Source organism: Trichosurus vulpecula, chromosome 1 (genome assembly GCF_011100635.1).
Source record: "Trichosurus vulpecula isolate mTriVul1 chromosome 1, mTriVul1.pri, whole genome shotgun sequence".
NCBI lineage: Eukaryota > Metazoa > Chordata > Mammalia > Diprotodontia > Phalangeridae > Trichosurus > Trichosurus vulpecula.
Genome location: NC_050573.1, coordinates 548,719,512 through 548,743,130, shown reverse-complemented (window position 1 = coordinate 548,743,130; position 23,619 = coordinate 548,719,512). Strand labels below are relative to the sequence as shown.

Sequence of the window (23,619 nt, the reverse complement as noted above, 5' to 3'; positions counted from 1 at the left end):
AGCCCAATTTGCTGGATCCAACATAGTGGAGATGTCCAAAGTCAAGTAAGAATGAACAGCTGTAGCTTTTGTCCCACAGCCAGTCAGAGTGCCCTTTATATAAAAGGAACTGGAGCCAGCCTTATGAGAGTCTGGGACGGCAGATGTTCTCCAGACTGCTTTAGATAGAGGAAGGGAACAATCACTTAGAAAGCACCTACTTACTATATACCGGGCACTGTGCGAAGTGTGTCACAAATATTTCATTTGATTCTCACAACAAGACTGGTAGGTAGATGTTATTATTTCCATTTTTACAGCTGAGGAAACTGAGGCAGAGGTGAAGTAACCTGCCCAGGATCACACAGCTAATACGTGTCTAAGATTGAATTTGAACCCAGGTCTTCCTGACTCCAGGCCCAATGTTCCAGCCACTGTGATCTAGCTGTCCCTAAACTAGGGGGTCAAAACCTTTTTTGTGTGTCATGGACCCCTTTGGCAATCTAGTGACGCCTATAGAGTCCTTCTCAGAATAATGTTTTAAATGCATTTTTAAAATGCATTTTTATGCATTTCCATTGGTTTGCATATTTAAAATGCATTTTTAAAAACTGAGATTAGAAAGGAAACCAATTATATTGAAATAGTTATCAAAATTTTTTTTTAAAAATCCACAGACCCCAGGTTAAGAACCACTGCTTTAGACAGAGAGAAGCAAGAGGCTGCTCTTCCCCTCCTACGATTAACAAGGTGGATTTCTTCATCTTGGCTAGCCTTGGGGGTCTAGATTGGTGTTATCGAACTCAAATAGAAACAGGAGCCTCTAAACCACATGTAAGAATCCCTGTGGGCTGGATGCTGACTTAGAAAACCACATATTAACATTATCTATATTCTACTGTATTTTTATTTACTTTGTTAAATATTTCCCAATTACATTTTAACCTGGTTCATGGGCTGGCCCCATGTGATTGACACCTGTGATCTAGATGAATGGCTCACTACTCTCTCTGGGAACAGTCACACCCTCCTCTCCTATGCCCTTTCTATGCAGATCCCCCGCTCTAGCACATAAGAATTGCTCAAAGTTCCTCACATCCACTTCTCATCTTCCCGTCTCTGTGTTTTTACTAATGCTGTTTCCTCTGCTGGAATGTCTTGCTTCTCACCCACTGCTGTTTTTCAGTAACCCCATTTGAGGTTTTCTTGGCAGAGATATTGGAGTGGTTTGCCATTTCCTTCTCCTGCGCATTTTACAGATGAGGAAAGTGAGATAAAGAGGATTAAGCGACTTGCCCAGAGTCACACAGAGTCTGAAACCAGATCTGAACTCGAGAGGATGAGTCTTCTTGACTCCAGGACAGTACTCTATCCACTGCACCACCTAGCTGCCCTCCTCACTCATACCTACTATCCTATTCTTCAAGGCCCAACTCAGTGGCCACCTCTTTCATGAAACCTTTCTTGATGCTCTCCCCCTCCTCTGAATTCCTCTAGGCCTGTCCCACACAAAAAGCACTTAAAGAAGAATCACAGAGTAACAAGTGACCCCTGAGGTCCTTTGGTCCAACCTATAGCACGCCCATCCACGACTTACTCCCTGCCCCCAAAAGCAGTAGCCCATTTTGATTTTGGATAGCTCTCCTCCTGTCCAGAAGTTTTCATTTCTTCACCCTTTAGCTCCCCCTTTCCTTTTTGAGCCTCAGGTTTTTTTTAAATTTATTTTTTACTTTTAGTTTACAAGTTTTTGAGTTCCAAATTTTCTCCCCCCACTTCTCCCCTCTCCCTGTCCAAGACGGCATATAATCCGATATAGGTTCTACATATACCTTCACATTAAACTTATTTATACAATAGTCAAGTTGTAAAGAAGAATTATAACCAATGGAATGAACCATGAGAAAGAAGAAACAAAACCAAAAAAGAAGGAAAAAAAGAGAGCAAATAGCTTGCCTCCATCTGCATTCAGACTCTGTAATTCTCTGGCTGTGGATGGCTTTTTCCATCAGGAGTCTTTTGGAGCTGTCTTGGAACCTTGCTTTGTCATCACAGATCCTATGCGTCTGTAATCGTGTATAATGTTCTCCTGGTTCTGTTGAGCCTTATGTTACATCCGTCAGGGAGGGAAAGTCAAAGGAACAGACTCGAGGAAATCTTAGACCTCCGTCCATTCAGTAACCGGTATGCGTTTATGGAGGCCACATCCTAGCAGAATAACTAGCACTTATATAACACTTTATTTCATTTGATCCTTACAATAACCCTGTGAGGAGGTGCTGTGATTATCCCCATTTGACAGAAGAAGAAACTGAGATTGAAAGATATGAAGTGACTAGTCCATGGACAGACAGTGCCTGAAGCAGGATTCGAATTCAGATCTTCCTGACTTTAAATCCAGCTTCCACTACCCAAGTGGTGTCAAACTCAAATAGAAACAGAGGCCACTACCCTGTACCTAAGGGCATCTGTGGGATGCATGTTGACTTAGTTTTAAAAAGTAATGTAATCTATTTTGATTTATTTTGTCAAATTTTATCGAGTTATAATTTACTTATCAATTACATTTTAATTTGGTTGGGACAGCACGAGCTCTGTGTTTGTCACCTCTGCGGTACACCACCTAGTTGCATATGAAGGCAGCCTACCTCCCAGGTACTACCAGCTTGGTTTGGGTAGTGTTTCAGGTGAGAATGAAGGGTTTCGGGAGATACCGAAGATACTGATTAAGAATGTCGTGTCCTCACTGCACTACAAGCTCCTTGTTATGTCTTATTTCTCTTTGTATCCTTCTGTGACTTTCAGCATATGGCTTTGCAAACAGTAGGTGTTCAATAAAAGTCTGTTAGATGAATGAACTGCTCACAGCAGGGAGACGTGTTAGAAGAGAGCAGTGACTCCCGGCCTGGTGCTTTATCCACTGCACCAACTAGCTGCTCCAGACATCCCCAATAGCTACCCTCATCATCTCCCCCAGGAGATGGGTAAGGAAGTCTTCTTCGGGTATGTGATGACACAGGTCAGGTCTCAACCAAGACACATAGGGTCTGAAGGAAATGATTTGGACAAGCCCAACCACTAGCGAATAAAGTGAGGACCTTAACAAGTAGAGGGTCATAAAGAAAGCCCATCACAAACCTTAAGTGCTATGTCAATATAAAAGGGTTTTTTTTTGTTGCTGCTATCATCATCATGGGTATGAATCTTCCTTCAGTCACTTACTAGCTGTGTCACACTGGTCAAGTCTAACAACCTTTCATCCCCAATAGCCTCATCTATAAAGTGAAGATAATAGTAGTACCTACATCCCAATGCTAGAAGGATAAAATGAGATTATACGGAAGGTGCTTAAAGCACAATATAAATGCCACCATTCATTATTACTATCTATAGAGATAAAAACATTTATTAAACACTTACTATGTTGCCAGGTGGGGACAGTTGGGTGGCGCATTGGATAAAGTACCAGGCCTGAGGTCAGGAAAATTCATCTTCCTGAGTTCAAGTCTGACCTTAGACACTTGTGACGCAGGCTAAGTCATTTCACCCTGTTTGCCCCGTTTCCCCATCTATAAAATATGCTAGAGAAGAAAAAGGCAAACTATTGAAGTACCTTTGCCAAGAAAACCCCAAATGGGGTCACAAAGAGTAGGATGCAACTGAACAAAAATATTGCTAAGCATACAAATCCAAACAAGCAAGATAGTTCTTGCCCTCAAGCAGCTTACAATCTAAAAGAGGAAGACACCCCATAAGGGTGCTTGGGGAGGGGAGCACACAGCTGGAGGTGCCCAGGAAGCACATAGGGGCCTGCAATAGAGCAAGAAAAGGGCAAAAGTTTTGGCCCCAAACTAGCCTATCAAAGCCCAGGGTGGTTCCAGGGGCAGATGATATTATTATCATTATTAATCTTCATCTCACAGAGAAAGAAAGTCTGGGAAACCAGCAGGTAGTACTGCTTTTCTGTTGCCATTTGGGATTTTGGGTGTGGGACTAAAGGCCTGCTTGATCTGAGTCAAGTACTGTCAGAACACTGAGGACAACTCTCCAAACTCAGCAAAGTAGGAGGAATTACCAGTGCACACCCAAGGGTGTTAGCCCATAATTGGTCTCTAATGACCCAGTGAGCATCCCTGGCCCCTGTCCATCTCTAAAGCACAGTCCATATTGTACCCTTCCATGCATTTAGGTCCTTGGGAAATGGATAATGGAGAAACATCTCCATTGTACAGGTAAGAAAAAGTGAGCTAACTAAATGCAGCACAGGCTTTTGCAAACAGTAGGTAGTCAATAAAGGTTGGTTAGAAAAACAAACTGCCTGGAGTAGGACCAGCTGCAAGGGTGAAGGCAGCAGTACACTCCCAATGGTGGGCTGCCCCTATGCCAGAAAGGGAACATTGGCAGAGCAGTCCATTGCCAGAGAGGAAAGTGGGGAGATCCGAGCCTGATTTCTTGACATTGCCCGACTTCTCTCCGAGTCATGTGGGCTGGGTTTTACAACCTTGTAACAATGGCCTAGTTTCCTAGTTGATGGCCTGCCGGGTCAAAACCCTTTGAAAATCCCCTAATGCTCTGCCCCTCAGGCTCGTTGCCATCTGAAGATGAAGGCATGCCAGGGTTTTATTTAAATGACAGAACAGAAAAAAATCCACAGAGTAGCTAGCTACACCTCAAATCCATCTTAGCCCTTACAGACTCCAACCCAGCTCGCTGTAGGATTATAAGCACCTGTCAGACAGTGAAAAGCCTCAATCCAGTTCAGCAAACATTTGTAAAGTGTCTACAATGAGCAAGGGCATAAGATTCTCTGTAATTACAAGCTACAGTGGAAGAAGGAGCTACCGCATTCAAAGTTCCTTATACCAGTGAAATCACAGTTATCATTAGTATACTCACTCTACCAAAAAGATATGACACTGTAGTAGGCAGAGAGCCTACCCCAAACCCTTAAAAAAAACCTGCAACGATGACTCGGAGGAGGAGAGATCTGAACACAGCTAAAGCAGTCCCCTCCTTCCTGCTCTGGCTTATCTGAAGCCCTCACCCTTCAGCCAAGAAGTCTGTAGATACAGAAGCTAAAGGGAGGCAGCGTTTCATAGTGGAAAGAACAGTGGACCAGGAGTCACAAGAGCTGAATTTGTGTCCCAGCTGTATGCTCCTGAGCAAGAGACTCAACAGAGGCCACTAGCTGAACTCAGCAAGACTCGACTCCCAGTTTAGCCTCAGACACTTACTGGCTATATGACCCTGGGCAAGTCACTTACCCTCTGTTTCCTGAGCTGTAAAACAGGGATAATAACGACACCTACCTTATAGGGTTGTTGGATCAAATGAGACCATATAGGTAAAGCTCTTAGCACAGTGCCTGGTGCCTCTGTAGAGTGAGCGCTTAAGAAATGCTTGTTTCCTTTCTTGCTTCTTCCCTTCTTGCACTGTGCCTCAGTTTCCTCATTTGGAACTGGCTACCTCCTAGGATTACCTTAAACTACTACAGAAAATTGAGCCGTTATTATTATTAAAGAGACCTGCTTTTTAGTCCCACCTCCTAATTTGCTGTGTTGCTGCTGTTCAGTCCTTTAGTCATGCGCAACTTTTCATAGCCCCATGTACTGTCCCGGGGGTCTTCTTTGCAAAGATATTGGAGAGGTTTCCCATTTCCTTCTTCGGTGAGTTAAGGCAAATAGAGGTTAAGTGTCTTGCCCCAGGTCACACAGTTAGTAAGTGTCTAAGGCTGGATTTGGATTCAGGTCTTCCTGACTCTACCCACTGAGCCACCTACTACCTGTGTTACCTTTAGTACCTCTTTCTGAACTTCAGTTCTGCTCTCTATAAAAACATGCCGATTGGACTAGGAGATCTCTGTCTCTTCCTACTGTGAGTCTAACTTTATCATGGTATCTGCCCCTCAGCCCCATTTGGAGTCCACTGAATATACTCCATACCACGTATGTGTGCTAACTAACAAGAGATCTCCAGGTCTACGGCTGGAAGGGACCTTGGCGGTCATCCAGTCTGACTCCCTCATTTTACAGATGAGGAAACTGAGGCCCAGAGAGGTGAAGTGTTTTATTCAAGGATCCTCAAGTAGTAAGCGGAAGAGCCAGGCTTTTAACCTCTGACTTTTAGATGTAAAAGTTCAGTGCCTTTTCCAGTGCTCTACATCCCCCTCCACTGGCCTCATCCGCCCATCTTCTAAGCCCAGCTGCACTGGGGCCAGATCACTGCTTGGCATCTGCTGAGGTCAGCCAAGGGCTATGGCTCTGTCTTGAAGAGTCTGTTCCAGGGCCCAGGTCTTCCTGCAACCTGCCCAGCAGAGCATCAGGTACGTTTAAATAAATAATGTATGTGAAATGCTATAAAAATAAAAGTTGTCATTACTGATGAATGCTTTATAGCAAGCATATCATGCCATCGCTCTTTACTAAGCACCTACTTTTGTACTAGATGCTTGGAACAAAGAATCATAGAACTGGGGGCAGTTAGGTAGTGCAGTTGGGAGGACCCAGGTTCAAATGTGGCCTCAGACACTTGACACACTTACTAGCTGTGTGACCCTGGGCAAGTCACTTAACCTCAATTGCCTGGCCTTCCCCCCTCCCCCAAAAAATCATAGAATTTCAGACATGTATAAGAGGCAGTCCCCGACCTCAGTGATGCTTACAATCTAGTAATAATAAATATGGTCTCAAACACAAGAAACAATAATACTAAGCCATAAGTGGTACATATCAAGTGTAGAATGTTACAGGTATTTTAAGAAATGGGAAAAGAAATCCTAGAGAGGTCAGAGAAGACCTCTGAGCTTCAAGGTGGGCCTTGAAGGATGGGCAGAATTTCAACAGGTATGCTGGGTGGAGGAAACAAGGTGATCACACCCTGGCAGGAAAAATATACTTTGAAGGCTCTATTATCTCACTGATATTAGTGCTCCTTTTAACAATGCACGCAACTCCTGTCCCCACCCTCCTGTAAATTCACCACAGGGGATCTGCTTTGATGTGCTGGGGGCAGAAGAAAAGCATTCATTCAAAAATGAAACTAAGCTGGGAGGGATAGCTACTGCATTCCCCACCTTCTACATCACTCCCCTTCCAGCCTTCTTGCTGGCCTTCCTCACCCAGGGCACTCCATTTTCCATTTCTCAGCCTCTGCCCTGGCTGCCCCTCAGTCCTGGAACGTGCTCCCCCCTCAGCTTTGCCACTGGAAATCTGAGTTTCCTGCAAAACTCTGCTTAAGCACGCCTTCTACCTAAAGTTGTCCCTGCTCAGTCTTCAGATGTTAACGTCCTCCCCTCATGAAGTTTAGCTTGTAATTTTGTTGTACTTATGTTGTACATCCCCGCCACCACCCAATAGCAGTTCCTTGAGGGCAGGGACCATTTCTGTACCTCCATCCCCTAGCCCAGTATTTCTCACATAGAAGGCAGACACTTAATAAAGTTTTGATTGATTGATTGCATGAAAGAATTGGGGTCTGAAAACATACTAACAGGAGAGAATAATAGGAAAAAAATCTAAAACAAAAAGGTGAACTTTAGTAAGAACAAACATAAAGGTCTATACTTGGATTCAAATAAAATCAATTATGTAAGTACAGGATACTTACTACTAACATGTAGTTAGAGAATAGTGCATGTGAAAAAGACCTGGGGGCTTTAGAGACCCATGTGCTCAATATGTGGTATGTTAGCCCGCCCCACTCCCACCTCAAAAAGCTAATATCTTAGGCTGAACTAATAGGCGCCTAATACACAAAAGAAGAAAAGCCTCTACCCGAGTCATTCCCCTTCTGTGTTCCATTCTGCTGCCGTATTCTGGCTAGAATATTTACGTGCTAAAATATATCTACAGGAGGGGGACCAGACCAGAAACCATAACATGTGAGGACCAGTTTAAAGAAACGAGGATATTTAGCTAGTGAAAAGAGAGAGAGTACACAAGAGCAGTCCTCAAGTATCTGAAGGGCCATCATCACAGATTTAGAATGGAAAGGGGACCTCACTGTCTATCCCAAGCCCTTTATTTGATAGACAAGGAAACTGAGAGCCTGAAGGCCAAGTGATCATCTAGGTAGTAAACAACAAAGCCAGGATTCAAATCCAGTTCTTCTAAATTCAAATTCAGCACTCTTTCCATTATACCACCATGGATTCAGCATGGTTTGCTTAGGTCCAGAGGGCAGAACTGTCTAAGATTCCTTCCAGCTGGGAACAACGGGAAGAAGCTGCATGGAGGCAGATTTTGGTTTAGTGTAAGGAAAAATTTGCTAGGAACTTGAGCACTCCAAAAGTGGAAGGATTTCAGTTGATGGTGAGCCCCCAACACTGGAAATCAAGCAGGGCCTGGAAGACCATTTGTCAGGGACATTTGTGGAGGAGCAGGCTGCACAGGTAGAATTTGGGCCAGATAACTTCTGTGGCTCCTACAAGGTCTGAGAGTCTAGGCTGATATCACTGTTACACAGACATCTCTCCTACATTCATGGATGCCCAGCCCTTTTCTCTTAGACACATATGCTCTCCTCTATATCTCAGCAATGCAAAGAATTTCATATTTATTTTACTTTGCATGCAAAGAATCTCTCTCCCTCTCCTTCCCCTTTACCTCCACACATAAAATTCAAAGGAGACTGAGCTTAGTCTAGTAAGTAAATAAGAAGCCGTGGGGGTATAAGGGACCAAATTCTGGACTTGCAGTCAGAAATATCCGGGTTCAAATCCCACTTCTGACATTTACTAGCTGTGTGACTGTGGGCAAGTCACTTTAACCTGAGTATGTTTCCTCATCAGTAGCATGGGGTTAAGAATACCTGTCTTACCAACTTCACAAAGTTGTGGTGAGGCTCAAAGGAGTTAATGATGGGCATAAAATGCTTTGAAAACTTTAAGATGCTACACAGATGCTATTTTTTATTGTTAAATAAACAAGAAATTCCGGGTTCCATCCTAGTTGCTTCACACACACACACACACACACACACACACACACACACACTCTGAATTCCTGAGTAAAGAGACCAGATCTTGTAGGACAATGGAGCAGAGAAGAAATGCCCCAGCCCACACCAGTCAGGTCAGTGGTGGTAACCAGTACAATGAATGTATAACTGAAATCTCTGTTACCCCAGTAGACTTCCTAGGGGGCCATGCCCCCTGAGGAAAGAAGGCAGAACCACTACAGGACCAGGACAACTACCAGGCAGTCAGTCAATAAACATTTGTTAAGCAACTACTATGTGCCAGGCACTGTGCTAAGCAACTGAATTACTAGGACTTAGATCTGGGCACCTTGCCTCAGTTTCCTCACCAATCTGATGCTATATTAGAATCTTTCTTCTTCTCTGTGGCGTCAGAAGGATTAACAAGACAATGTCTGGCTTGGGCTATAGAAACACACTTACTGGGGCAGCTTCTGTGCTTCCTCCAGGGTGAGTGACAGGAGAAGCTGGGTGCTGTGGGAGGTGCTAACAGCACCCTGCTACTGTCAGCACAAAAGAAAAAGATTCCACTCTTCAATCACTCCCCAAACCAATTTACCCCACCCCCACCCTCATAAGACAATTCATCCACCCAAGATGCACAAAACGAGAAATGCTAATCTAACAGTTAGGAGGACAGCCAGCATGAGCTCTACTGGGAATAGACCTGGGCCCCACCTTTCTTTTTCTTTTTCCTGGGGGTCAGGGGGAGAGGGAGTCCCTGAGAGAGAAAGTTTTTTCCTCCTAGCAGGGTTGGGCTCTTCAAAAACTAAATACATACTCCCCTTCCCACCCATTTTAAAACTGGAGTCCATGACTGAGACTTTAACCAAAAAGCCAAATCAAGGAGAATATTCCTAAAAACTTCACCTACCTTCTGGGACTAAGACTGAAATTTCACTAAAAATAATTAACAAAAATTAATAAATAAAAATTAACCTAACTGCTGAACTATACTAGGTCCATGTAGGCAACTAGGCAGCATAGTGAATAGAGCCCTAGACTTGGAATCATGAAAACCTGAGTTGGAACCTTGCCTCAGACGCTGCCAGCTACGACACTGGGCAAGTCACTTCACCTCGGGTTCAGTTTCTTCATTCGTGAAAGGAGTGTGATAATGGTACCTATTTCACAGACTGTTTCTAGGATAGGATGAGGCAATGGAAAGTGCTTTGCAAACTTTGGATTGCCACATGAATGCCAGCTATTAGCAGCAGCAGCAGTAGTAATGATGATGACACTAATAATGATAATATACCCAGAGAGTGTACTTCATCACTATTAAATTCGTCTTGCGGGCAGATTAGACATCAGCTGACCCAGGCTCTTGGCCACTTACTCAGTGTGGGGCGTTAGGCAAATTCTAGTCTCTATTTAGTTCTGAGATATGTCCTTTCAGTATAGAATGAAAATACTTTAAAAAAAAATTTAAAACAACCAAGTCTGTGAAAGGTTCTGAGTTTCTTAAAGACAACCAACAGATAAGATAAAGGGATTGTGATTGACATCAGAGCTAACTTGGGGGAAAGGTCACCAGGATAAAACGTTGGGAAAAGGAGGGGATTAGGGATCTAGACCGGCAAGGCAGCCTCCTCTGAAGGATCCCATCTGACTACAAGTGTCAAGCTTGGAAGTATTTTCACCCCACCCCCCACTGAGAGCCTTACTAAGCTCTGGCCTTATAGGGGAGAAGAGCCTAGAGTTACTGATGCAGGCAGCTCCAGGTGGATCTCAATCCACTAGCCCCTTGGGGAACCAAGCTCCACCCTCCAAAAATGATAGAATCCCTGGCCCAGACTCCTACATCTGTTGGTGTAAATGGCTGCTGTAAATAGGGCTCAGATCATCACACAGAGAGGCAAAAATAGCTGCCCAAACAAGAGAATAGGACTGGTTTAATGAGGCTGCCAGGCCTAGACTGCTCTGTGCAAGGACCAGACGACCACCTCCTTGTCACATACCTGTTATACAGGCCAAAAAGTAACCCATACCACATACAAGGTTAGAATCTTGGAGGGCCTGTGGAAGGTATGTATCTTAAGTAAATGTTGACTCTTCTTCTACCCCGCCCTGCCCTGAACAGGTTGTAGCTAAATTTACAATGGAATTAAAGGATATTATGAGCATTAAGTTATGGTAATAATAATCATAATAACTCACATTTATGTAACTCTTTAAAGCTTACAAAGCACTTTCTTCATAACAATCTAGTATAAATTTATTATGTGTCTTTTACAGATGAAGAAACTGAGGCTGAGAGATTAGGTAACTTGCCCAGCGAGTATCTGAGGCTGGCAATCAATTAACAAACATTTATTAAGTGTTTACTATGTACTGGGCACAAAAACCCAGTTTCTTGACTTCAGGTCACTATATCCCACTGTCTATGCGTTGGTACCACAGAATCTCAGATTTGGCTACAAGCCTAAAGGTCATCTAAGCCAGTCTGTCCCTGAATGGGAATTCCCCTCTATAGCCTCCCTAAGAAGTGGTCATTCAGTTTCCTGCTTGAACACTTCCAGTGACACATACGCTATTCCCCTCTGGAGTCTGATCTTCTTTCGGCTAGTGATAACTAATAGACTTCCTGCTTCCCAAGAAAGAGTGGTTGTCCAAGTTGATGACAGAAATCCAGAGACCTGTCTTCTTGCTGAAACAGGAAGTTAACTTGTAAATAACTGGCTTGAATGGGACTCCCTATCTGGCCCTCTCTCATCTTTGCCACCAGCCTAACCCCACCCCTGAAGCCCTTTCATTACCTCAGTGGCAGAGGTGTAGCCTGTCTCTCAATTTCTATTTAACTGGAGAACCTGCATTCTGAGGGCAACTCTTAAGAGCACGTTTTCCAGAAAAGAGAAGGGAAACCCTGAAAGACAGCATGGTGCAGTGGACAGGGCAATGGCTTTACAAAGCAGAGAACCTGGGTTCAAACCCCAGCTCTTCTATCTTTGTGATTTGGGCAAAAAAGTTCTCTCTAGGCCTCACTTTTCTTCCTCCCCACCTTCACTCCAACATCGGATCTTCATCTATTTTAAGGGAGTTGGACTAGAAGAAGTCTAAGGTCTCTTCCAGCTCAAAAGGTTTGATTTTAGGTTAGGGGAAAGAAAAATGGGGAAGTAGGCTAAGTAGTATAGCCAGCCTGGCCAAGTAGGAAACCCTTTGTGTAATGTGACCCAAGGCAGGCTAGGCAGGGCTTCTTGCCCCCAAATCTCACTTTTCTGCTAGGCACAGTAACCTGAAATTGTACCATGAGCTTGAGGAGTAAGTTTTGGAAGGCTTTTTAACCTGGAGAAGCCAAAGGGCTTAATAGCTACCTTTAAAGGAGGAGCAAATTCATTCTGTATGGATGTAGGGGCTACAATTGGGACCAATGTGTCTGAGTTATAAGGAAGCATATTCATTTCAACACAAGGGGAAAATGTTTTAGCAATTAGACAGCTGCCTCAGGATAGCCTAAGCTGTTTCAAGAGACAGTCAACGCTTCAACACTGTGTTTAAAAGCAGAGGCCGAATAAACCACTCATTAGCATTGTCTTAGAAGGGTTCTATGTTATAGAAGATGGACTAAATGACCTCTTGTTGTTCGCTTGTGCCTGATTCTTGGTGACCTCATGGATCATAGCAGGCCAATACTGTCCATAGGGTTTTCTTGGCAAAGATACTGGAGTGGTTTGCCATTTCCTTCTCCAGTGGACATTAAGTAACTTTCCCCAGATTCACACAGCTAACAAGCGTCTGAGGCAGGATTTGAACTCAGATCTTCCTGACTCCAGGCCCAGCAGCACTCTATCCACAGAGCATTCTAGCAGCCTCCTAAATGACCTCTAAGATTCAATAATTCTAAGGCTTTGAGGTTTTTCAGGTTCCCCTTCTCAAAACACAAATTCCCCAGCATGCCTAGCATTTTCAGCCATTATCAACCAAAACCTTAATTTTTAAGATCCTATGCAATTAGAGCAGGGACCATGAAGTAGGTAGAAATATCACTAGTTTACTTAGGAAGGCACAGGCTGGTCCTAGGGAGGAGCCCCACAATCTAGATTTTCTGGTTTTCCATATCTGTATTTATCGAGTCAACCTGGAAAGACGGCTGGATATAGAGGAAAAGCTCCAGAGAGAGGTTTGCATCAAGCACTTCCTGTGGTCCTGTGCACAACAGATCAGATAGTTGTGCTCTTGAGTTGTGTGCCTTTGCTCCTGGTTCCTTCCCACCTAGCAGTCCCTACTGGGGCACAGCTTCTCTATTTCTCCCCATCCCTACCCCAACACCAGATCAGAGAGGTTGGCACCCTGGCACCAATCTTGGGTTGAAAAAAGCTGATCAAACTAGTCCATTCTTCTTAATTTAAGAGCCTTGGGAAGAGAGTAGTTGAAAGGGCCGGCTTTGGAGTCAGGAAGACCTGGGGTGGGGGAGGGAGGAGATAAATCTTGCTTCCAACATATATTAGCCCTGTGACCTCCAGCAAGTCACTTAAACTTTCAGTGTGCCAGGTTACTATCTAAGACTATAAAGTATAGTGGCCTTGGACTTCTGCATCAGTAAGGGAGCTTCTAAACATGAAGTACTAAAGTGATAAAAATCATAGCATAAGACCCCCACCACCACCCCCAAAAGTCCTGGGACTTTGTTCTTCCTACAGACATCTTGCTACACTAGCTTCCCAAATGCTCTCTTGGGAGCATCAGGACCAGGGAGCAATTCACTCCAGGAATGAAGTCATCAGACCTCTGGCTAACAGTTTTCACTCCAGGTGATAGGTTCAGAGCTAGAGGGATTCTTAGAAGCCTGGTCCAACTCTAATTTTACAGGTAAGGACACTGAGGCCCAGAGGTCATACAGGCAGTAAGTGGCAGACGTGGGATCTGAACTACTTTTTGACTCCAAATCCAGTATTTTTTCCACTGTACCACAATGCAGGCACCTTGTTCCCTTCAATCTTAAGTAACAGGAGGATTCCTGGTGACAGCCAGTGTCAAAAAACCACAGACCTCAGCTATTGCTTCAGTCATGAAAAACACCGCTAGGACAGGAAGCCTAGTGATCTGTTGAGGACTGCTAATAAATACTCATCTATAATCCCAGGTCAATTGTCTTTGATTAGTTGATCCTTGTTGGGAGGGGAAGCCTTATGAAACTAAATTGACTGTCCTCAAATGAAAGACTAGTCCCAGGCTTTTGTGGTGGCACATGCACACTTGCTTTGATTGAGCAACCAAACAATGAAAGCCACCGTGAGGTTGGATTCTGAAGCAGGACTAGAGGCTGCTTTGTGAGAGCCTCTGAGGTCATGCTCTTAAAGAGAAGCCAACACTCTCCTCCACAAGGCTGGGAAAAGGAAACTAGTTTCCATGAGGTGGAGGAGAGAGAGATTTGAAGATTTCAGAGCCTATTTTGGGGCAGAGTGGGGAATCCTTCCGGAAAGCCAGGCAAGACAAGGGGAAATGAGCAGAACAGCACGTTTCTATCTGCATTTCTGTCTCTGAACCTTTGCTTACTCTCCTCCTCATCTGAAAAGCCCTCCCTTTCTTCAAAACCCTAAAGTCTCACCTCCTTCATCAACCTAGCACAAAGTGATCTCTTCCATATCTAAAGTCACACAGCAGTATCAGAGGATTGTAAACAGGACAGGAATCATAAAGACCCCCTAGTCCGACCCTTTCATTTTACAGATGATAAAACAGGCTCTTGTAATTGGCCCAAGGCCTCAGAGATAGGATTCAAACTCAGCTCCTCTGATTCCAAGTCTAGGGTGTTTCCACCTCCCAACAACTGCCTCATAGTCTGTGCCACTCTACTCAGCACTGTTATCATATATTGCCCCAATGTCATTGGTTGAGACCATCTAAAGTGGGCTGTGCCAGTCAGTATCAGTTGATTGGTGGGCTGGATGGAGGCTAATACAGTTTTATGATGGTAGAAATCCACCTGCTGAAGCAGAAACTTGATTAATGAAATGGATATTATCAGGAGGCCTTCCTCTGATGATGTTAAATGGAGAATGACTCTAGAAATCTGATTTTTTTCCGATCACTTCCTGTGAATTTCCTGAGGGCAGGGAACTGTTTCTTCTGTTACCCTCTGAAGCACCGGCAAAGGTGCTTGGCCCAAAATAAGCTCAATAAATAAAAAGGCATCCCTTCTAGCAAACGTTGAGAGAAACAGGGTTACAAGAGCAGTGAGCTGCATGGAAACAGTATTACGAGCGGGATTGTATGCTTAGGGAAACAACTATTATGTTAGATTACAGGTGGAGGGAGAATTGAACTTTTATCTCTACTGACCCGTTTTGGGCAATAAGCCGAATAACCTTTCACCACTTTAGTTATGATATATGAATGAAGGTATTGTCTGATGACATTGATTGGGACAATAACTACGTTGGGCTGTGCCTGCAGGTGTTGGTTGGGTGGTGGGCTAGACTGAGGATAATTCAGCCTACAGGTTTATGATGGAAGAAAGTCTAAGAAACTTGGTGGATGGAATAATAATGAATATTGTCAGGGAACATTCCTCTGAGCAGGTCAATGGAAGCTAGCATATATCTGATCTTCCCCAAAGAGAGTGTAGGCAGGGTATGTGGTCCACTTCATTTTTATCTTTTTCCATAAGGTAAATCTTTGTTAAGTGAAGAGATGTATGGCCTGACCTTACTCTTCTGCCTTCAGCTCTCTCAGCTTGGTGTGTACTCCCTCCCTAGACATTCCGGCCATTAGCCCTGCTGGTAAGATTCATTCGCAAAGCCCTTATAGCCATGCACCCACATTTTTCTGAGGCTCCAAGGAAACAGGAGCCTCTGAGCAAGGCTCTGTTGTCTTCCAACATGAAACAACATGCCACATAGTATGGGGATGTCACCCGGAATGCTGCTGGAATTTCCAGCTGCTGTAGGTAAAAATCCAACAGGTTTTTCCCTGATAAATCACGGTTTCATAACCACAAGCTCCTGGAGGAAAGGTGGGGCGAGGGTAGTGGGGAGATGAGGAGAGACTGGGGAGGCCAATAGAGTTAAAAGCAAAGACCAAACACCCCAGAACCAAGTACTGATAGCCTTAGCTCAGAAGAAATGGCTATAGTGCTATGCCCCCATCCCAACCCCAACCCTGGGCAGACACAAAAATCCAGCATCTCCATTCAAAAAGGCCACGGCTTCTCTCACTATGGAAAAGTCAAAGAATGTCAGAAATAGAAGGTACTTTCTAGACCATCTAATTCAACCTCTTGAATTTCCAGAGGACACTGAAGCCCAGAGAGATGAAGTGATCTGTCCATGGTCACAGAGTGAATTAGTGGCAGAGATTCACATTTCCTGATTCTCAGTCCTCTGCTCTTTCAAAAAACCGAGAATCTCTCCCCCCAGCTAGCCACTGGCCTTCTTGGTCCACCTTTCCTCCACCTCGTTAGGGTTAGGAATGAGTCTCAGTTACATCACATCCCTATTCATAGAATGACTGGATGAAGGGGGAAGAGGGAAGGGGAAGGAGGAGTTAAGGAGGGATGTCTTAGCTCTACTGCTGACAGGGTTAGGAGGTTTCAGGCCATACTGGCGCTACTCAGAGGTATGACTCATCTCCCCCACCCCCCACCCCCAAGCAGCAGCAGCTCACCTAGACATAGACACCCAGGGAGGGAAGTAAGCCACTCACTTGAGTCAGCAGGTGTGGGTAAGGTAAAGAGACATCAGAACCCTGAAACACACATACATACATATACACTACTAGCTTCAATGGTGTACTGAGATCCAGGACATCATGAGGGAACCTTCTTAGCTCAGATGTACCCAGCATCCCAGCTTCTTCTGCTAATTAGGAGAATACTGGGCGTGGGGAGGAGGGTGAGGCCAGGACCTGATGATTCAGGTGATGGAAACCAAGCTGAGGGGAAGAGATAAGAACCAGAGAGCATGTCAGGAGGTAGGATGTCAGCTTCAGAGTTCTGGCAAATACCCAGAGCCCCATGGGAATGTACCCTGTCAGCATTCATCAGCGTCTGCGGACCTTGCAGCACCTTTCCACTGACAATCACCAAACACTGGGACCAGCCTTCATAGCTTGGTGGGAAAGGTAATGCATACTTCCACTTATAGATGCTTGGGGGTGGTTCCTAGGAGAAGGGAGGACAGGACAACATGAGTGGTTTATCCCTTGGTTTAAAAAGGGTTGGATTCCTTGGTCCTCAAGTATCAGACCACACTCCTTGCTGACCATTTTGAAATCGACAAGAGCCTGCTAGACTTGAAAACGAGCAAGGTGCCAAACCACTGTGAGCACATCTTTTCTCAGACACATCACTGAGTGATGTCTCGTCCCATCAAGTTTCATATGCTCTGCCAACAGACACCTGAATATCCTACCTGGCCCCTCTCTATGTCTGGAGGCAATTTTAATCTTTGTCCCCTGTTGCGCCCACATAAAAGCTAGATACCTGTCACCTCTCTGGAGCCTGGTATTGGTGCCAGCCAGGTTACAACTACTCTGGTCAGTGGGATGGAACAGAAGTAAGTTGTCACCTGGAAAGCTGCCACCAAAGGTGGCCTCCCACAGGCCTCAGGCTTTCTCTATCTGGCTCCATCATTCATGTGTCTGTCTGGGAGAGATTAGGACTCTGTGAATCCAGTTCCCAAAGGACTGAGTTTGCAGCTTGGTTTTATGGTCCTGCTGCTTTCCTGGCCACTAAACCACTGCTAGCTGAGAGAAGAAGCCCCTGGGTTCCTAAACTATCCTTTAATAGGATGCAGGCGTGGAATTTCCAGATCAGTTTGCCCCCTCGGTTACTAGACTTGGTGGAAAATTAATGCTGGTCATTCTGAATCTGAGTAATACCCTAGCAGGGGTCCTAGAAGGGAGGCAGCATAGTTCAGTGAGATCACTGGATTTGAAGTCAGAGAAATTTGGGTTTGAATCCCAGCTTTGTTGACTACCTAGATGTTAGGCAAGTCAATTCACCTCTCTGGTTCTCAGTTTACTTATCTGTAAATTGGGGGTAAGGGTAAGAGGGAGTCGGACTGGATGACTTATTGGGTCTCTTTCAGTTTAAAATCTATGATTCTATGACCATCCAACTGGTCACAAACCAGAAGAGGAACTAGCAGTCCCTGCTCCAACACCTTCCACTCATCCAGCCCAGAATTTCCCCTAGATCTGGCTTTCCTATCATGATGTAGAGCTAAAAATAACAGTGGACATCTAGGCTCTGAGGCTATCATCATAGTCCTAGGAAATTCACAGAATAATGGAATTGGAAGGTTTCTTAGAGGTCATATTGGCATGCTCTTTCTCCTCTGCCTGGGACCTAATACAATACTTCCCTCTCCTTCTCCCCTCGTTCAGAATTCCAAATTAAGAGAGACAATCTCCCATTTCTCTTTTTTTTTGCTACTTATTTTGAGGGATATTTTGCCACTCATTCTTGGGGAATGGAAAGGGCAAAACCAGGCCAGTATCTCTGGTGCTCCAAGGAAAAGGAGTTGGAACAAAAGGTGACAATGAGGTTTTGGTGATAGAAGCCTCTGGACGCCTAGGCTGCCCTTCAATGGTAGAGGAGAGATGAGTCAAATGAATTCCTCCAGCTTCTATGCTCCAGATTCTCTCTTCTCTTCTCTCAATTCAAAAGACAGAGAATGGAAAACCTGGAACCAGAGATCATTCCCAGTCTAACTCTCAGTCAAGCAGAAAGGTGTCAACAAAACAGAGTCTGGCTTTGCACCCCTCTGCCCCCAATGCTCAGATCAAAAACATACCATTGGGCCCTTGGCCCCAAGAGGGTCTATTAGTGAATTCAACCTAAAGAAATCAGAGCTCTATGCTTAGGATGACACCAATCTCTAAGAAGCACCAGAATGCAGATGAAAGAGTACTGGATTTGGCATCAGGAAGTCTGGGTTCAAATCCCCATTTTGCCACTTAGTAATTGTGTGACCTTCTATGGACCTCATCTGTAAAAATAAACGGAGTGGACTGAGTGATCTTGAAGGCCTCTGAGAACTCTCATTCCTTTGATTCTAAGCACAAATGTGACCAAAACAGCAGCTCATTTACAGCCAAGCAAGGCTGAAGCAAGATCTGTTTTAAGAGGACTGCCCAGTTTAATAGCTTAAGTACAATGTTGAGGGGTAGCAGGTGTGCGTGCACACACACAGAGTTTAAAGTGTGGGAACGGCTCTGGAAGCTACTCAATATCCTCTGTAGGGTTAAAAATAAAACAAAAAACTCAGGGCTTGACTGAAGGAGTTTGTGTTTTGAGGTGGATAGTACTAGTAAACTGAAGTGAGGCTGAGTCTGTATCATGCTCCACCTCTTTGCTTGCAGAGATAGAGCCAAATTATCTTTCAGGTTCTTTTCAATTCTAAGCTTCTACAAAGATTCATCCCAAATATCCTTGGCTGAAGTCTCTGAGTCTTCCTACCCAGCAACTTGCTACCTTTGTCCAGTCCTCAGTTCAGCAACGGCCAAGTCAGCACCAAATCCCCTGGCTCCGGAACTAGACCCTGTAAATCTACTCCCTATCTTAAAATTGAGCCAAGCAGAAATGGAGGACCAGAGAGGACCTCAGAAGTCAAGTGACTTCCTCAGATCACACAGCAGTGCTAAGGCAAAGTATGGACTTGAATCTAGACCTCCCAATCCCTTAGCCCAATACACTGTTTTTCTAAGACCACAGTGCTCATCTTAGTCACAATTGGGATGGGTTTGTCTATTTTCCAGCTGCCTTCTAGAGTCTAAATCACATGCTTAAGGACACACTAGGGAAATTTCTGGCCCCTAATCCTAGATCCAGACCTTACTGTGATCTGAGTCATGCCCACGCCCACCCTGGTTTCATCAAATACTCATCTGTGTAGGCAGCTTTCTTACTATTCACTATGTCATAGAGGTACGTATACACACACACACACACACACACACACACACACACACTGCCACTGCCTAAAGGCAAAATATGTCCAGCTACTGAATTCTTCCTCAGGAAGTCTTTTTTGGAAAAGAAGAGAAAGCTGATATGAATTAACAAAGATATTTGAAAAGGCAGCCCAGGCATCTTAATGCAAAAGGAGAGTAGGTGAAAGTTGAAAGCAGTCAGTTAAAAGATATTAGATTCTTCATCATTTTTGTCTGACTACCAAGCATTCCCTCATTTCTGAAGATCATTATCTCTCTTCTCCCCTCAGTGCCCTGAAACTGGAGGCTGCTGTCTTCTGACCTCTAAGGAAACATTTCTCTCATACACATACAGTAAACAGTGCAAGAAAATCCAGGAGTCCTATCTTTCCCCAAAGGCAGCTAGGTGGCAAAATGAATAGAGTCCTGGGACAGGAGTCAGGAAGACCAGTTTAAATTTGGCCTCAAATAGCTGCGTGACCCTGGACAAGTCATTTTACTGCAATCTGCCTCGGTTTCCTCACCTGTAAAATGGGGTAATAATAGCACCTACTTCCCAGGGTTGTTTTGAGGATCAAATGAGATTTGTAAAGCTCTCTGCAAACCTTAAAGCCCTTTTTTCCCTCCCTCACCCTCAGGATTCCCCACTCCTTTTCACCTTCTGTGCCTGGTTGATCATCTTCCGGACCACCTCCTTGATGTGGGCTTGTCCATCAATGGGGGGTTGCATGTACACACTGGCACGGGTCACCCCTCGGTAGGCAATGGTATCAGGCCAACCAAGGTCCAGCTGTGGGATAGAGCGGTCTGACTTCTGTGGCCAGTATTCCAAGGAAGGGACCGGGTCAACATCAGCATCACCACCACCTTCTCCATTCTCTTCTTTATCATTGGGCCCAGAGTCCTCACAGAGACCTCTTTGTTCTCGGGGGTCCTCAGATCCTGGGTCATAGACTTCAATCGTCTCCAGGATCTTCTTGAGCTCCAACTCAGACAAGAAGTCCCGGATATTCTCCTTCTTGAGAACTTCGTAGAAGGCCTCGGGGCCCCTGGCCACCAAGGCCTCCAGGGCCAACCTCTGCCCCTCACTATAGAAGAATTCAGGTTTAGATTCGCTGGAACGCCAGTTCACGTGGCTGTCGTCCAGGCACTGCACCTGGGAATACGCCATGGCTGTGCCAGGGGCACATACACCGGTCAAGTCAGGACTGAAGGAGGAAGGGGTGGTTGATGCTGGAGCAGAGTTAAACTGGGGGAAGGAGGGGGAAGTTCAGGTTTCCAGTCTATAGGACTTCCCAGAGGCCAAAGGCGTTCTTCTCTCCCCCTCCTTCTTTCTTGCTCCTTGGCTCCTGAGCTCAGATGCCTGACTCCCCAGCGATGGCCCAGCCGGACAGGTAGTGGTTGGCACGCACAGGCTTCACCTGCATTCTGCCCATAGGGAACCTGTTTGGGGAAAGAGGCGGAGAGTATGAATAAGGGCTTGCGGAAAGGGCAGCCCAGGAGAGAAGGACTGACTTGGGGATCAAACGACTCAGAAATCTAAGGGGGCTTCTAGGTGACGCTGGCCGGAAGCTAGTCTTGCCCCTTCCTCCGGCCTTCTCTCTCCTCCCTTCCCCCAACACCAATAAAACCCCCGCGACACTCCCGGGCGCCAGCATGGCCTGCGCTCGGATCTCCAAGCGCCGCAAAGTGCTGGGAAGTCCGTGGAAGAGGTGGGAGGTGGAGTTGGGTGAGAAGGCTGTGTCGGAAGCCTCTGGCTGGGTGGGAGGATAGGTAGGTGGGGGTTTTCTCTTTACCCCAGCTCTTTCCAGCAACCTGGGACCCAGCGGCCGGGCAGGCGACGAGGCGGCGGAGCAGAGCTGCCCAGGTAAAGCTGCGCAAATGACAAGAGGGAAGGGAAGAGTCGGAAGCAGCCGGGAGGGGAGGGGCGGGCGGCAGGAGCGGCGTGAGTCATGGCCCCGCCCGACCCCACCTGCGGGGTGGGGGGGGTGGGGGTGGGATCATGCGCAACATGGCCCCGCCCCCTCAGGCTGGGGTCCGCGCGCTCCCAGGTGCTTCTGGATCCAACTCCGAGTCCGACCCAGGAAGCTGAATCATCCCCAGTGTCTCCCGACGTGTCTAAGCTCCCGGGGGACGGGAGGGGAGGGGAGAAGCTGAGCGCCCCCATTCCCGAAAGCCACGGGGATTAGTTCACCTAACACCTCCCAACTTCCTGCGCAGCTCCTCCGCTGTCCCTCCCGGGCACCAATCCTTTACGACCTCGTCTATCCTCCTCCCCAGCCCCCTATACCTTCGGGGAGGGAGAGGGCCTGATGTGGCTGCTGGGAGCCTGGCAAATTCCACCTTCCACTGCAAGCCTTCCCAGATCATGACCGACCAGCCCACTGCACTTAATCTGCCCCACGCAGTCCAGGCTTGTTTATAGACCCTAGTACCTTCCGGACACGACCTTGACTTTACAAATGAACCTCTCCAGGCCTCAGTTTCCTCTTTTGAAAATTCCAAAGCCCCGGCATTTTATATTTGAAGAGACTGAGGCCCAGAGACAGAGGAAGTAACAACCAAAATCATACAGCTTGGAAGGAGCAAGCAGAACCAAGATTAGACCTCAGTCGTCCCGAGTCTCCCCCCAGGACTCCCCACTACTCCACGGCTGTATCGGTTTGTATTATTTTCCCCAGATTATAAACTTCTTAAGGGCTTCCAGCCTTGGCATTCCTACAGGACCTAGCATGGGGACCAGATGCAGGGCCTCCATAGAGATTTACTGTACTGTTTTCTTTAATTCCCAATGATGGGGGTGTTAGCCAGCTACCCAGGTTTGGAGCCAAGAAAAAAGACACCTTCCTCTTAGAAGGCCAGGTTCCTTCCCTGCTGCTTGGCACCCGGATGACTCCAGGCAAATTGTTGTACCTCTGTGGCCCTGTTTCTCTATCTATAAAATGAGAGGGTTGGTCTAATGATCTTTATCGTCCCTTCCAGCTGTAGATCTATTGCTCTATAGCAGTTAAAAGTGGTGTCGTTGAAAGAGCAATGAGTTTCAAGTCGGGAACCTGGTTCCGAGCTTGGCTTGCTGTGTGACGAGAAGACCACTCTCACCTGCCTCAGTTTCTTTATTTGTAGAACGAAGGTTGGATTATTGGGTTGAATGATTCTGAAGAGCCTTTCTAGTTCCAAAGTTTTATGATTTAAGGACTCTAGATGCTGCTACTGGATCAGTTGAGGAAGCTAGGTGGTGAAGTGGGAAAAGTGCTAGACCTGGAGTCAGGAAGATCTGAGTTCAAATCCAGCCTCAGACTCTTCTTAGCTGTGTGACCCTCGGTGAGTCACTTAACCCTGTTTGCCTCAGCTTCCTCATCTGTAAAATGAGTTGGAGAAGAAAATGGCAAACCACTCCAGAACCTTTGTAAAGAAAACCCCGAAAGTTAGACATGAGTGAAAAAAAAAGACTCAACACTGGCATCAGCTCCCCAATCCTGAGGTGCTCCAGACTCCCCTCACCCTTGCTATTCCAATATACTTCCCACAAGGGTAGCTAGATCTCTGATAGAGGCCATCACTTTAAGGGGAGCAGATTCTTGGGGTGGGTCCCCTAAGGACAGGGCTACCTCAGCTCCAGAACAAGCTCAGCTACATGGACAGAGGCCTTGGCGTCTCTGGAGCTTGGGGGCTCTGGGTTATGGGATGGTGCAACTGCCACATCTGATACCTAGAGCCTCCTTTAAACAGCTGCCTGGGCAGGGAGGGGTTTAATTGGCCAGAGCCTTAGAAAAGCCCATTAAAAAATGGACT

At 45.8% G+C, this 23,619-nt stretch overlaps 2 protein-coding genes across 5 annotated transcripts in view; one reads left to right on the top strand and one right to left on the bottom strand.

The window, feature by feature from the left end:
* FAM83G (family with sequence similarity 83 member G) overlaps positions 1 to 21,691 on the bottom strand; it is a 60,930-nt gene extending 39,239 nt beyond the window's left edge. Inside the window, exons 1-2 of the mRNA XM_036741631.1 lie at positions 21,624 to 21,691; positions 20,486 to 21,270 (exon numbers count right to left, since the gene is read on the bottom strand). Of these exons, the coding sequence (XP_036597526.1) occupies positions 20,486 to 20,998 (513 nt within the window). The 5' untranslated portion in view covers positions 20,999 to 21,270; positions 21,624 to 21,691. The remainder of the gene's footprint in view (positions 1 to 20,485; positions 21,271 to 21,623) is intronic.
* SLC5A10 (solute carrier family 5 member 10) overlaps positions 1 to 23,619 on the top strand; it is a 183,737-nt gene that overhangs the window by 113,027 nt on the left and 47,091 nt on the right. The window lies entirely within an intron of this gene.